Consider the following 17,035-nt stretch of genomic DNA (forward strand, 5'->3'; position numbering starts at 1 on the left):
AACAGCGGTGTACAAAGCTAGGAACTGTTATATACAATACAAGAAAACTAGAATGCTCTAAAATATATTTGCAACACAAAATGCCCAGTGACGTCTCTATAATCTGAAAATTATCCCAAAACACTTGTGCCTTAAAATACCTACCCTTTCAACAAGGGCAGCTAAAAAACAATCTCTACCCGCGAGCCTGATCTGCTCGCCTAGCTGGATCTCCTGAAAAACATTAAGTCACTGGGATGAGACAACGCTCAATAAGTCGAAATATGCTATTACTAGTGTGTGGCGGCTGAGTTAATGATTTAAAATACTCAAATAATATTGATACTGTAATATAAGAAAACTGGTAAAATGTACAGAATATGTGGAATATAATTTAAACCATAACTCTGTATCTGAGTTACTATTTGGAGGTACTGCTAATATAATAGTATAAGCTGTAGCTGTGTGATATATCTGTACATAGGAACTTCTACTATACCCTGGGATTTGTATATCATGATATATCCCCTCATGATAGAGTTGTGCGGCCCGTAGGCTGGACTTTACCTGGTCAGCCCTCCAGGTAAGTCAATATGTATTTGTACATCCGCCAATTTGTATCAATTTAGCCCACTGCAATCACTCTGGGCTATCTCTAACCTCTTATCATCATCTAATCGGCAACCTCAACCCAGCATGCTGAGGAGTCTGCAATCTCTCCTTGAACGGTTAGACGGAATCCATATACTATTTAAGTTATGTGGTTGCATGTGTCTGAACTAGCAAAGGTACCGTACTCTACTGTATATATCTGTCTGTAATCTCCACAGGGATCTCATATCGTGTAATACTGTATACATATATAAATATATACTCATCTTGCTGCTTTTAACATGATTTCAAAAACAACCATAACACTATAATTTTGAACTGTATTATCTGAAATATCTGACTAAAATGTATATATAGTATTTGTTTGTACTATCTGTAATAATTGTGTAAAATATCTGTATAATATGTGTATAATATCTATAATCTTTGTATAATCTCATTATAGTATCTTGATGCTATAATTGCATAATCTGTCTATATAAACTGTCTGAGTGTTATAGTTTAAAAATCATGTTATTTTGAGAAATATTGTAAGTCTCATTCATTGCTAATAATATGAAATATCTGGATATCTATAATACTGTAGAATATACATACTATGCTGTAATAAACTCATGCCACACATTTGAGTAAACACAATCTCATGCTCAATTTTTGTAATTCTACTCAAAGATAATATTCATAATTCTCTAGAAAAATAATCTGATCTGCATGCTTATAAATACATATTCATAATATACTGTATACATATTAAAAATTGCTAGCATAGCATATTTCCCTTACCTTAAATCTGAAAAGCTCCTACTAAACTCTGACCCTATACCCGCAGTGTTCCTAACTCAACATCCTGAAAATAGTATCCCCTAGAACAAAATATCAGTATTTTCTTGCATACAACATTTCTTATAACTGTAGGGAAAGCGTATTCTGAATAAAACACCTTACCTTGGATTTGGGGTGAATTTCAAACCAACTTTTCCCATGATCAGCTCTGGCAGACTAGCAGATAACTTTGTCAAGAGCGTCGTGGTAGCTTCAGATCTTCAATCCAATGAGAAATGGGGCCAGAATTGAAGAGAGAAGGGGAGGGGGTGGTGAGAGAGAGATAAAAAGAGAGAAGGGTTTCTGCACTGAATATTTTGATTAAAAATCCAAGGTTGGATTTGTCGACGAGACACATTACATCGTCGACAAGTCCTATAGAAAGTTCATTGACAAACCTGCACCCTCGTCAACAAGTTTCATTCTACCTTAAACTTTCTCTCGGTTTCTTCTCATCAACAAGACCTCTGTGTTCATCGACGAGGCATGGAGAAAATTTTTTGGGTTCTTCCATTCTCCCCTCCTTATAAAATTTCGTCCTCGAAATTTACTATTTGTATCATAGATCGTTCTCTAAGGAAAGTGGTCTACTTATTTTATTACTTACCCTCACTTATGGTGGAGGAATACCGTGGTTACATTCCATGTTCTGGGTGATTACACATATAAAACTAAAATCTATCTACTAACTAAAATCAATACATGTACCTGCAAAAGAAATGTTATCTAACTATTATACTTTACCTGATTACCTCTAACCCTCTTGGAACAACTGCGGGTATCTCTATCTGATTTGCTCCTCAAGCTCCCAAGAAGCTTCCTCTATAGCGTGATTCTTCCACAAAACTTTTACTAAGTGAATTTCTTTTGTGTGCAGTGTCTGTGTCTTTCTATCTAGGATTTGAATCGGTACTTCTTCATAAGCTAATGAATCCTTAAGCTCTATCTTTGCATAGCTAATAATTTGGGACGGGTCTGGGAAGTATTTCTTTAACATAACAACATGAAACACATCGTGTATTCTAGATAACACTGGTGGCAAAGCTAGCCTGTAGGCAACTGACCCTATTCTTTCTAGTATCTCAAAAGGGCCAATAAACCTAGGACTCAATTTGCCCTTCTTTCCAAACCTCATAACCCCTCTCAGAGGAGCTACCTTTAAGAATACTCGGTCTCCCACGTCAAACTCTAACTCCCAACGGCGAGTGTTTGCATTGCTTTTCTAGCTAACTCTATGTAGTATTGATTCTTTCTTTAATTAGTCGGACCTTATCATATGCCTACTGTATAATCTCTAGACCCAAAACTCGCCTCTCACCTACCTTATCCTAGAAGAGAGGAGAACAACACCTCCTACCATATAATGCCTCGTATGATGCCATGACGATACTAGCCTGATAGCTGTTATTGTAGGCAAACTCGACTAACGGTAAAAATTGAGTCCAACGACCCCAAAAATCTAGCACGCATGCTCGAAGCATATCTTCCAATGTCTGAATTGTCCTCTCAGTCTGGCCATCTATCTGGGGATGAAAAGTAGTACTAAATGCTAACTGTGTACCCATAGCCCCTTGAAAACTTTTCCAAAATTGTGAAGTGAATCGAGGATCTCGGTCCGAGACTATGGATACCGGTACCCCATAGACGTGAACTATCTCCTGAACATATATTTCTGCCAGTCTATCCATGGAATAACCGACTTTAATAGGGATAAAATGGGCGGTCTTCATCAGATTATCTACAACCACCCAAATTGCATTCAATCCCTGCTGCATTGGTGGTAACCCCGTAACAAAATCCATGGAAACGTGGTCCCCCTTCTACTCTAGAATGAAGAGTGGCTGCAACTATCCTGCTGGTCTCTGGTGCTCAGCCTTAACCTGCTGGCACGTCAAGCACTGTTGAACAAACTAGGCTATCTCCCTCTTCATTTCACTCCACCAGAAGTACCCTCGCAGATCCTTGTACATTTTTGTGCTACCAGGATGTACGGTGTATAGGGATCTGTGAGCCTCCTCCAATATAGTTCTCTTGATTTCAGTATCTACAGGAACACACAGTCTAATACGAAATTGTAGGGCCCCATCATATGATATACTGAACTCCTCTCCCTGACCATCCTGCACTCTAGCCATAACCTCAGCTAACTTTACGTCATCACCTTGAGCGGCCTTTATCTTCCCATATAATGTAGGCTGCACAACTAAGCTGGCAACAAAAGTCTGAGGACTATCCTCTAGTAACTTTATCCCGAGTCTCTCCAAATCCATCAGGATTGAGTGGTGAATCTCCATGGTTGACAGTGTTGGTCCCACTAATTTGTTGTTCAGTGTATCTACTACTACATTCGCTTTCCTTGGGTGGTAATTAATAGTGCAGTCATAATATTTAATAAGTTCTAACCACCTTCTTTGTCTCATATTTAATTCTCTCTGGGTGAAGAAGTATTTCAAACTCTTGTGATATGTGAAGATTTCGCACTTACCACCATATAGATAATGCCTCTAGATTTTAAGAGCGTATACCATTACAGCTACCTCCAAATCATGCACAAGGTAATTTTTCTCATATTCTTTAAGTTGTCTAGAAGTATATGCGATAACCCTACCATGCTGCATCAATACGCACCCAAGTCCCTTCAGGGTCGCATCACTGTATATCATAAACTCATCCTCTCCTGATGGAATAGCCAGCACTAGGGCAGTCACCAATCTTTGCTTTAATTCCTGAAAGCTCTGCTCACAGTCATTAATCCATTCAAACCTTACATTTTTCCTCGTAAGTCGCATTAACGGACTCGATAAAATGAAGAAACCATCCACAAAGCGCCGATAATATCCTGCTAAACCTAGAAAACGCTGAACCTCTTGCACATTTCCAAGCCTCACCCAATTTACCACTGCCTCTACCTTACTCGGATCAACAGATACACCAACCTTAGAGATTACATGACCAAGAAAAGAAACCTGCTTCAGCCATAATTCACATTTCTTGAACTTTGCATACAACTTTCTCTCTCTCAATATTTCTAATACTAGCCTCAAATGATACTCGTGCTCCTCAGGTGTCCTCGAGTAGACCAGTATATCATCAATAAATACAACTACAAATTGGTGAATTGGTGGAACACTCGGTTCATTAGATCCATGAATACCGCTGGTGCGTTAGTCAAGCCAAATGGCATCACCAAAAATTCGTAATGCCCATATCTCGTTCGAAATGTCGTCTTTGAGACGTCTTCTACCCTCACTTTCACTTGATGATAACTTGACTGCAGGTCAATTTTAGAATAAACCTGGGTCCCTTGAAGCTGGTCAAACAAATCATCGATCCTAGGAATAGGATATTTATTTTTAATTTTCAGTTTATTTATCTCCCTATAATCGATACACATTCTCATGGTTCCATCTTTCTTCTTCACAAATAGAATTGGAGCTCCCTAGGGCGACACGCGGGGCCTGATAAATCCCTTATACAGTAATTCTTGCTTTTAATTCTTTTAAGTCGGCTGGGGCTATCCGATAAGGAGCTTTAGATACTAGTGCTGACCCGATAGAAGATCCACTTTAAACTCTACTTCACGGTTTGGTGGCAAGCCAGGTAATTCTTCTAGAAATACATCTGAAAAATTCTCTGACCACAGGGATATCGGCTTGCTTCAGTCCTTCTTTTGGTGATTCCTTAGTATAAGCCATAAATCCTAAGTAGCCTTCACGAATGAGTTTTCTCACCTGAACAGCTGACGCAAGATGAGATGAAGAACGAACACGTAAACCAAGAAATCAATATTCTGGCTCGCTTGGAGGTCTGAAAATTACTTCTTTCGAATGAAAGTCAATACTAGTATGATTAACTACCAACCAATCCATACCCAGAATTATATCAAATCCCTTCATATCTAATATTACCAAATCAGCTGGCAATATCTTCCCCTGAACAGTCACTGGAAAGTCTCTGAGTACCCTCCTGCATTTCACCACTGACCCAGTCGGCGTGGTTACAACCAACCCAATATCTAGCAACTGTGCCCCATGCCCCGTTAACTTATCATATACCGCAGAAGTAAAAGAGTGGGTGGCACCTGTAACAAATAAAACAACAGTTATAAATGAAAAAGCAGTAAGGGTACCTATAACTATGTCTCCAGCTGCATCGGCGTCACCCGGCGTCAATGCGTATACTCTCTCCATTGCCGTGTTTCTTTATTGTCTTCCACGGGGCACCTGATAACTACCCTGGTATGGTCTGGAAGCTAGTGCCTAAGCTGGCAATCCCTGACATGACCAAGATCGGTGTTCGGGTCTCCTACATCGATAGCAGACGTCCTCTCCCATCTTGCACTCAACTGGGTGTCTATTGCCACATCTAAGACAGGTAGAAACAACTTGTCCACCCCGAGGTCCACCACGAACTGATATCCATCCCTGACTACCTCCATATCGATCCCCCCTCCATGGCCCTCTACTAGAGCTCGCCTGTAAATCTTGAGGTGCAGACCTCTTCCTCTGACCCTGAGTTGCAGCACTCCTCTGCATACCACTCTCAATAATAATAGCTCTATCCATGACCTCAGCGAATGTCTGAGCCCTGAAGAAAATAAATTGCTCGAACAAACTCTGTTTCAAACCTTTTTCAAACTTCCTTGCCTTTTTCTCTTCATCTGGTGCTAAATGTGGGGTGAAATGGTATAACTCAAGAAATCGCGCAGCATACTGTGTCACCGTCATCAACCCCTGAGACAAATGTAGGAACTCTGCTACCTTTGCGCTTCGAATGATAGCAGGGAAATACTGCTCGAAGAATAGTTCCTTGAAACGACTCCATGATATTGGCACTAGGTCTGGCCTCTACTCCTCAATCAAACGCAACGATCTCCACCAACACTTTCCCTCTCCCGTCAACTTAAATGACGCAAATGCCACTTTATGCTCGTCTGTATAGGCCAGCACTGCTAAAATCCCCTCAACATCCTGAACCCAATTCTTAGCTACAATCGGGTTAGGTCCCCCCAACAAAATAAGGAGGCTTCATCCGCGTAAATTGCTTGATCGTGCAGCTACGCTCTTCTCCACTCCTGGCCATCTCAGCCATCACCTACTGGGTGACACTGCGTAGTACGACATCTGTATCTCCACCTCCCATACTAGAGGGTCCAGATTTGTCACCTCCAGCATTTGTATTGCTGCTACCCAAATCCATCCTGAAAACACAAAAAAACTATTTTAAATCCTATACAGATCTAATTTACTCCATCCAACTAAACCCCAAATTCACTGTTAACTATTTCCCTTATTCATGTCCCAAAATCCAATCCTACGACCCAAACACGGGACTCGTTGATAGTTTACTATGATTTTCCTGAAATCGTCACCCCAGGAAAAACACAGAAACCACCATGAAAATCCTGTATCTAAACCACAGAACAAACCTCAAATTCTTTTCCTATTTTTTGGTATTGTTCCTGCTATATTCTAGAGTCTACACAACCTAGCAACCTAGGCTCTGATACCAAACTGTAATGACCTGCTACTTATTTGACATCTTTTTTTTCTATCTGAATATAATACATGTCATCTGTCTAAAATATTACTGAAAATAACTCAGGCTCAAAGAGTACTGAAGAAGTCTATCATACATAACTAAACAGCGGTGTACAAAGCTAGGAACTGTTATATATAATACTAGAAAACTAGAATGCTCTGAAATATATTTGCAACACAAAATGCCCAGTGACGTATCTATAATCTGAAAATTATCCCAAAACACTTGTGCCTTAAAATACCTACCCTTTCAACAAGGGCAGCTAAAAAACAATCTCTACCCGCGAGCCTGATCTGCTCGCCTAACTGGATCTCCTGAAAAACATTAAGTCACTAGGATGAGACAACGCTCAGTAAGTTAAAATATGTTATTACTAGTGTGTGGCAGCTAAGTTAATCATTTAAAATACTCAAATAATACTGATACTGTAATATGAGAAAACTGGTAAAATGTACAGAATATGTGGAATATAATTTAAAACATAAGTGTGTATCTGAGTTTACTATCTAAAGATACTGCTAATATAATAGTATAAGCTGTTGCTGTGTGATATATCTGTACATAAGAACTTCTACTTTACCATGGGATTTGTATATCATGATATATCCCCTTATGATAGGGTTGTGCGGCCCATAGGCTGGACTCAACCTGGTTGGCCCTCCAGGTAAGTCAATCTGTTTCTGTACATCCGCCAATCTGTATCAATCTAGCCCACTGCAATCACTCTAGGCCATCTCTAACCTCTTAGCATCATCTAACCAGCGACCTCAACCCAGCATGCTGAGGAGTCTGCAATCTCTCCTTGAACGGTTAGACGGAATCCACATACTATCTAAGTTATGTGGTTGCACGTGTTTGAACTAGCAACAGTATATATCTATCTATAATCTCCACAGGGATCTGATATCGTGTAATACTATATACATATATAAATATATACTCATCTTGCTACTTTTAACATGATTTCAAAAACAACCATAACACTATAATTCTGAACTGTATTATCTGAAATATCTAACTAAAATGTATATATAATATTTGTTTGTACTATCTGTAATATCTGTGTAAAATATCTGTATATAATATCTGCATAATATGTGTATAATATCTATAATCTTTGTATAATCTCATTATAGTATGTTGATGCTATAATTGCATAATCTGTTTGTATAAACTGTCTGAGTGTTATGGTTTAAAAATCATGTTATTCTGAGAAATATTGTAAGTCTCATTCATTGCTAATAATATGAAATATCTAGATATCTATAGTACTGTAGAATATACATACTATGCTGTAATAAACACATGCCACACATTTGAGTAAACACAATCTCATACTCAATTTTTATAATTCTGCTATAAAGATAATATTCATAATTCTCTGGAAAAATAATCTGATCTGCATGCTTGTAAATACATATTCATATTATTCTGTATACATATTAAAAATTTCTAGCATAGCATATTTCCCTTACCTTAAATTTGAAAAACTCATACTAAACTCTGGCCCTATACCTGTAGGGTTCCTAACTCAACATCCTAAAAATAGTATCCCCTAGAACAAAATATCAGTGTTTTCTTGCATACAACATTTCTTATAACTGTAGGGAAAGCGTATTCTGAATAAAACACCTTGTCCTAGATTTGAGATGAATTTCAAACCAACTTTTCCCACGATCAGCGCTGGCAGACTAGTAGAGAACTTTGTCAAGAGTGTCGTGGTGGCTTCAGATATTCAATTCGGCGAGAAATAGGGCCAGGATCGAAGAGAGAAGGGGAGGGGGTGGTGAGAGAGAGAGAGAGAGAGAGAGAGAGAGAGAGAGAGAGAGAGAGAGAAGGGTTTCTGTTATGAAGATTTTGATTAAAAATCCGAGTTCCAGCTATTTATAGGGCTGGATTCGTCGACGAGACACGTCACCTCGTCGACGAGTCTTATAGAAAGTTCGTCGACGAATCTGCACCCTTGTCGACGAGTTTCAGTCTACCTTAAACCCTCTCTCGGTTTCTTCTCATCGACGAGACGGGACTTCGTCAACGAGATACTGAAGAACCCTCGTCGACGAGACCTCTATGTTCGTTGATGTGGCCTGGAGAAAATTTCTTGGGTTATTACAAGTATATCATCATAATTAAATCATAACTCTAATGTATATTCATAACACAGTATAAAAATCACAACAAGGTATAAAATCACAATTTCACTGTATAATATCATAAAATAGGTTCCAACCAATTTAATTATGCAATTATAACAAAGTATTCTCATGCCACACGATCTGAGTGATAATTCGTAACATAACAAACTGCCCTGGGAAATATACTTTGCTAAAAACATGGGTATGATCATTTCCATCATTTTATTTATCTCATAATATATGCTTTTTAGGAAACTGAGATGATTAACCTTTTCACTTTGGTTTTCCCCAAATACGTATAATAATCAAAATCGTTAATTTCATATGCCTGAATCATTTGGAAAATCATATACAATATTCCAGTAATCATATATTTCATTTTAATCGGTAAAATTTCTAAAATACCTGACATAATCTATTCCCCTTACCTTATCCTTGGAGTGGTGCCTATGATGCCCAAACAACAAAAATGTCCTGGTTAAAACGCCGAGGCTTAAAGCTAGGACCTAGAAACGGAGTTTGCTTTTCAATTTTGCAGAGAGAGAGAGAGAGAGAGAGCTTTCTTAAAAAAAATGAGTCAATTCCTATTTATAAGCATGTTGGCCCACAGGAAACCATCGACTATTTAGTCACTTACCCTCTTTTTTACCTCATTTTTACATTTAATAGCCTTGGTAATTCAAAACCGTCGACGGTTTTCTCTGAGCTTACAAAACCGTCGATGGTTTGGTCCTATACTAAACCAAATTTCCCTTATTATTATTATTATTATTATTATTATTATTATTATTATTATTATTATTATTATTATTATTATTATTAGGTTGACACGAGAGTATCTCTCCTCCACATATGCAAGGCATTGCGTGGTTCCCTGGTAGCCACCCAATTAGTGCTTCTTGGGGATGGACGTGATCGTGCCAAATCATTGATCCACATGCACCCAACCCTCGCCACACGATCTGGATTTTTTGGTAGCGATCGTGATTGAGTCACGTCACCAATCAGCATCCACGCATGCTCACCCATTCAACTATCGACGCGTGGCACGTCCAACCCCCATATCCCTTAGTGGCATGTGGTTCCCTAATGACCATCCGATCAGTGCATGCCAACAACGACCATGATCAAGCCACGTTGTGGTTTCCATCCATATGCTCTCATTTGCTTTCTAGCTGACACGTGGCAACACCTAGAACCGGTTGACCCTTGATCAATTGCCCCTTTGTCCCGAACCGATTCCCAAGAACTAGTTGACCTATTGAACAGGTCTCAAACTGGTTTTTCTTATTTTATTTATTATACTACATTATTTAAACATTCAACGAAATTCTAAAAAATCATTAAAAAAATTCAGGAAAATTATAAAATTTTTTTTTAGAAAAATCATAGAAAATTCTAAAACATATTTTGACTCAATTTTTCATTATTTTCTTTACTTTCTTTTTGTACCATATTATTTAATGGTTTTAAAATTTGGGAAAAATATAAAAAAAAATAATAAAAAAATTCAAGAAAATTAAAGAAAAACATAAAAATATCCTTGAGGCCAAAACTTTGTTTTTGTTAACTTTTCATCCCAAATTAATTCAAAACCCTCCCGAAATGTTGTTTTCATACTTAGAAAAACCCACTAAATTTCAAAAATTTCAGGAGTTTTTTTTTTGTATAATATTTTCTCAATTTTGATTTCCTTATGATTTCAAACAAAGGGCATAAGTATTTTGAGCTCTCTGTGCCTTAGTTATGAGGAAAATATTTATATTGTATACTATGTAAATATTTGCGTGATCTATTTGTTTGCATGTGCAGTTTGTGAATTGTTGAAAAAAAAGTAAAATAAAAAGGCTATTATATTTAATTTGGGACAGTTGTCAATTAATTAGGTACCGTTCATAGAACAAACATGTAGGGGGTGCTAATACCTTCTCCTCATGAAACCGAACTCTTGATCCCTGCTTTGGTATATGCAGACCGATTCTACCTTTAATTGGGTAGTAATCAAGTGTTCTAACCACACTCCAAAAGGTTAGTGATAACTCCATCACACCATGTTTTCCCGAAAATCAAAAACTACTTTTTATTTCGTCTGCCCTGGGGCACCATTTGCTCTGCAGGAACGTCACGACAAAGTCCAGCCACGAGCTCCTCTAGTGCTAACAAGTGGTACTAGAGTCGAAGGTTCATAACACTGGGTGAGCGACATCGTAAAAAAGTTGAGACGTGAAACTAATTCTCCTGACATGCTGACAGTTAGAGGACCAAGTGTGTGGCCGAGACCAATAAATGATCATTTAAGTTGAGGATGGATCCGAATAGTGTCAAGACATGAGAGGTAGGATTGATTAGGAGGGTCGTGAAATGCATTTGGACGCACATAAGACACTAGTGGTAAGGCCCACTTGAACAACTATCAGGGAATTGGGCTTACTCCCATAAGAGAGACGATTTTCATTCAAGGGGAAGCAGTTGGATCTCACAAGTGAGGGAGAGGTTGTTGAGAATTTCACTTATAAGTTTGTCTTACATTGGAATATTTGAGTGGATGATGGATGCTTATATACATGATTGGGCCTAAGATCTAAAATGCTTAAACTTTTTTGTCAAGTTGGTGTTCACTCATATGTATCAAGTCCACTCATGGGGAATAGGTAACTTAGTTGTCCCTAAAAAGTTATCCATAAAGTTTGTATTACCCATTCAATATAAAATATATATATATATATATATATATAAGATAGGAATAAATAATCCCAACTATGTATTATGAACTAAATAAAAATTTTACATTGTCATTTTTACACAATGACAACACATTTATTTAAGCTATCAAATCTTAATATTATGATCATTCTACTACAAAAATCTAGATATTTTACCAATCAAACATGATTTTTTTGCATTTGATTATGTATTATTGTACCTGTACATATGAGCATCAACGGTTGTTGGATTGTCATTCAAGTCAACCAGCCAGCCTACACTAACCACAAGAGTCTAGCTCCCACTCTTCGAGTCGTCCTTCCTACGAGAGATTAAGACATGTACAGTAGGTTGTAAAACTCAATTTATTTTTGTGGGCAAAATTAGTATATACGTGGATGTAGTCTTGGAATGTTTGAATTTCTTTGGTGCCCTTTGCCTTTACATGTAGGCTCATACATGATATTCATTCTTAGCTCCAGAGACTCTAATGCTCTTCAAGATCTTTTGTTTGTATAATAGAATATATATATATATATATATATATATATATATAAGAACAATGAATACATGGATGTAGCCTTTTTATTTTGTCATGCTGTCACGTCTATCACATCTAATAATAATGCAGCAAAAACATTAATTTTTCTTGGTGTAAGGTCATCTCTTTTTGTGTGCACCGACTACCCTATCAAGATGCTACTCTATTAAGGATATATACCATAAAACTGACACGTGGAAACCCGATACGTAATCCAAAAAAAAAAAAGGATATATATAAGAGATATTAATTATTGAATACGGTAAATTAATTAAAGTGGGGTTCAGACTTGTAGTGAGGTTGATAGAAAGAAAGTTCTATTTAAAGGGGGAGCTTAGAACGTTTTCTTCAACTTGTGAGCTCCAGTTCTGATCTACCTTGTTACTTACTATATAGCTTGTTTGTTTGGGATCGATTGAGGGGTGGTGCAAGTGCAGAGAGAGAGATCGAGGAGAATGGCTGCAGGGACTGGGAAGGTGGAGAAGTTGGAGATAGAAGTGGAGATCAAGGCTTCTGCTGACCATTTTCATGATATCTTCAGCTCTAGACCTCACCACATATCCAACGTTTGCCCTGAAAAAGTTCAGAGTTGTGAAATCCATGAGGGTGAATGGGGTAAGGAGAGCTCTGTTATCTACTGGAACTATGTCCTCGGTAAGTTAGCCTCTACACACGCATGCACACACACACACACACCCTACACTCATTTTGAAATCCTTTGAATATTTGTATATATATATATATATAGTAACTATTGATAAAGTAAAAGGAAGAAAAAGGATATACTGCCTTATTTAATTTGTTAAGTTTGTTTTAATTTTACAAGGAAGCAGACCCCTAGATTTTATGGAATTCTCATTTATAGGTGTTGAAATAGTATTGATTTGAACTGACCATGTATTTTCTTTAGGTCGCTTTGATCAAGAATTTTGTTTCAAAAAAAAAAAAAACAAGAAAATATATTTTTCATTATTTTTTTCTGTTTACATCACATAATATAAAAAATGAAATTTTTTCTTGGTAATATAATTAAAAGTTAAGAAAAATCAAATGTTATTCATGTATAAATTTTAAAAAAAAATTATTAAGTGATTATATATATATTTTTTATTTTTTACTTTTCTTAATAATCAAACATGAAATTTCTATTTTTTATCTATATTTATTTATTTTTTCTCATATTCTAAATGGATCCTTAAAACTATATTCTGATTAATGATTTTCTTTTTTGAGAAAAAGGAATTAAGAAAATAGTTGATATTTGTTTGATTAATTTGGGTCTGGTTATCCATGAGTAAGCATAAGTTATTAAATTTTGACTAAATCTAAGTAATTACTTACATGAATACTTAAACTAACTTGATTCTTTTTCGAATATGGGAGAGTTTTTGACTTTATAGTTGAGTATCCTTATTGAATTAATTTGACATTTAAAAATGGAAAGTTTATTTAAAAATTTTTGACAAAAAAACATATCAAAATTAACAAATTTTTAAAATAAAATTTGCTTTCATTGTTTTATTTTGTTATTTTTTTTTCTATCTTTATGTTTTTCTAAGCTTCAATCATTTCTAAGTGACTCCTTAATTTGGTGACCGACAACAAATAATAAAATAGATGGGAAAGCTTGTGTGGCAAAACAAATAGTAGAAGCCATAGACAAAGAGAAGAATTCGGTGACATTTAAAGTGATAGAGGGACAATTACTGGAGGAGTACAAGAGCCTCAAGGCCACTATTCAAGCTACCCCAAAGGGTGAGACCACCTTGGTGAAATGGACCCTCGAATTTGAGAAGCTGAAGGAAGATGACCCTGAGCCCAAAAAATTACTCGACTTTGTTGTTCTTCTCACCAAAGATATTGAAGACCACCTTGTGAAGGCTTAATATATATATATATATGCCTGTATAAGTATTGTGCCATAATTCTAAGTCTTGCATGTATAATAAAGTAGTGTTCGGAATGTCGAAAATTTAAATTTGAATTTATACAGATTTGAAAGAATATTATGATAATTTTATATTAAGTTCTATTCAAATCTGTATCAATTCAAATTAAAGATTTGAAATCTATTCCGAAATACTATATATGTAAGGGTTTGGGAAAGAAGGTTTCTTGTATTAGTTTGCCCCCTTGTATGGTATTCCTCCATCCATAATTAAGTATAATGTATTTTGCTGGTAATGTGAGCATGGGTTTAGGTGAAGTGAGGTAATTATTAATAGCTATTAAATGTGGGCTAGCCTGCTGTGTGGATGGGAAGACGAATCTTTCAATAGAGATTTATGATGTTGTTTGTCTCATTTCCTCCATTTTATTTATTTATTAATTTATTGTGGGGCAAAGCTTAATTGGGCCAAGCCTGGCATATCTGAAGTAGATGGAAAAAACCAGACCTTGAATCTTCATAATGTTCAATCCGTGCCATACTTGAGAGAGAGAAAAGTTATTATTATTATTATTATTATTATTATTATTATTATTATTATTATTATGTGTTTGGGAGAATATAATTTTAAAATTTGAATCTATATTTGTGTGATTATTTAAAATGCAATATAAAATAATTTAATTTTTAAAAAATTTACATAAATTTAAATCTAAGCCTAAAATCGATTATTTCAAAAGATTATCTTTAAAAATCTCTATCTCAAACACCTAAATGGAAGATAAATGGGTACAAAAATTTAGTAAGGATGGAGATAGGAAAGTAGAATAGAGGAAGCCACTCATACATACTTATCGGTTGCATTTGTTTCAACGTTCTCATTTTAAATATTAATTGTAACTTTTAATCCAAATTTGAGAGCTCACAGGTGACCTCCCTATCAGCCTAAAGTAGTTAAGTGGGGGTGCATTGGAGGTCCTAGCTTTATGGTACAATATGTTTGAGTCAAGAGGGTATTTTTGGGTTTTCATTTGTAGCCGACGCTTGTTACTTCCTAAACATAAGCATATTGCCAAATTACCTAAATTCTTGTTCTTCTTATGCTTTTGATTTTTCTCTAAGTTTTGAATTTATTGTGTGTGTGCGTATAATTTTAGGGAATAATTTCACCATACCAATGATGCATGGGTCATTAATCAGCTTGCTCTTATGATGACCTGAAAAATTATACTATATTTTTTATTATTATAATTTATTTTTTTAAAAAATACATAAAACTCTGATACCATATATAAACCACCTGACCCTCGAGTGGATTACCAGTTACAAATGTCCATAAGCTAAACTACAACACATCCGAAGCATAATATACATAAATCTTATATATAATACAAGAGTACTAATACCATTATAATACAAAATTACCTATACAATCCAAGGTATATAAAACATGTTCATATACAAGTAAATAGTAGTGTCTCAGTGACACTAACTTCAACCCCAAAACCACTAATCCTGCCCAAAACTCTCTAAGCTCGTCTCTTTGGATTTCTTGAAATGTTAAAAATTAAGGAGTGAGACACTTCTCAGTAAGACAGGATAAATTATTGTCAGTGTGTGATAACATGAGTTTTAATGTATCATAACATGTTCATTTATTAAATAATTTAACTGAATAATCATGAAAACTGTACTCATATCCATATATTTTTCTCAAAAATATGTACATGCTCAATATGTTTCTCTGGGTTCGAAACCTAGCATGTCTGTAAAAGTAGATTTATCATGTCTATACTGAGGAACCAACATGAGTTGACATTCATATATCACCGTCATATAATCACCCCACATGACTGGATTGTAGAGTCCGAAGGCGGGACTTAGCCATGGTTGGCCTACTAGGTTAAGTCAAAACAATTCTCATCTGTAGTACGATTGACCCACCGTAACCTAGTCCGAACCCAGGGGCAGTCAACATCTCTCCACAGGCCCAATCAATTTCCATTACCAACACTCTCCCTGAGAATTGTAGTTGCACTAACTCATTCACTAGCAACAATAATGTGCTCTCATGTACATCACTAGTTTAACATGGTTCTCATTTCCATAATTCCATAGTAATCTCAATATAAAAAATAACATGTCTGTATAAATCACATTTCATAGTATAAAAAATATCATGTATATATCTCGGTATAAAACCAGCATCACATATTTCACAAATTCACAGTATTTCCATAAAATCAGTACCATTTCACCATATAATACCTTAAAAATATTCTGATTCAATTATGCAATAAAACATATTATTCTCATGCCACATGATTTAAATTATAATTTCATAAATTACCTGGGAAAACTACATTTTTAACGAAAATTATGTTTGATCGCCTGCACAATTTTATTTAACCATAAATAAATATTTCGGAAATAATGACAATCAACCTACACATTTTAGGTTTTTACCAAATACATATAATAATAAAAAACACTCATTTCATATGCCTGAATCATACAGAAAATTATATATAACATATACGAGGTCATATACTCAAATTTAATCGTTAAATTTTTTAAAAATAAAAGTCTGACATAATCTATTCCCTTTACCTTAACCTTGGAGTGGTGCTTAGGATCCCTAAATGACAATTCCACTCCGATTAAAATGACGAGGATCGAAGGTAGGACTTTGTGGTGGTGTTCGATCGTTGATTTGATTGAAGATTTGAGAGAAATTGAGGAGAGAGAAAGTTGGGCGGAGGGGAGAGAGAGAGAGAGAGAGAGAGAGCAAATTACGTTCTGTGGTGGTTCTCT

General features: G+C 35.9%; 1 protein-coding gene across 1 annotated transcript in view; it reads left to right on the forward strand.

The window, feature by feature from the left end:
* The window catches only part of LOC131162821 (MLP-like protein 34), a 47,954-nt gene extending 33,437 nt beyond the window's left edge, over nt 1-14,517 (forward strand). The window contains exons 3-5 of the mRNA XM_058119417.1: nt 11,207-11,270; nt 12,754-12,987; nt 13,951-14,517. Coding sequence (XP_057975400.1) covers nt 11,207-11,270; nt 12,754-12,987; nt 13,951-14,219 — 567 coding nt within the window. The 3' untranslated portion in view covers nt 14,220-14,517. The remainder of the gene's footprint in view (nt 1-11,206; nt 11,271-12,753; nt 12,988-13,950) is intronic.
* The last annotated feature ends 2,518 nt before the right edge of the window (nt 14,518-17,035 follow it).

Source organism: Malania oleifera, chromosome 8 (assembly GCF_029873635.1).
Source record: "Malania oleifera isolate guangnan ecotype guangnan chromosome 8, ASM2987363v1, whole genome shotgun sequence".
Taxonomy (NCBI): Eukaryota; Viridiplantae; Streptophyta; class Magnoliopsida; order Santalales; family Ximeniaceae; genus Malania; species Malania oleifera.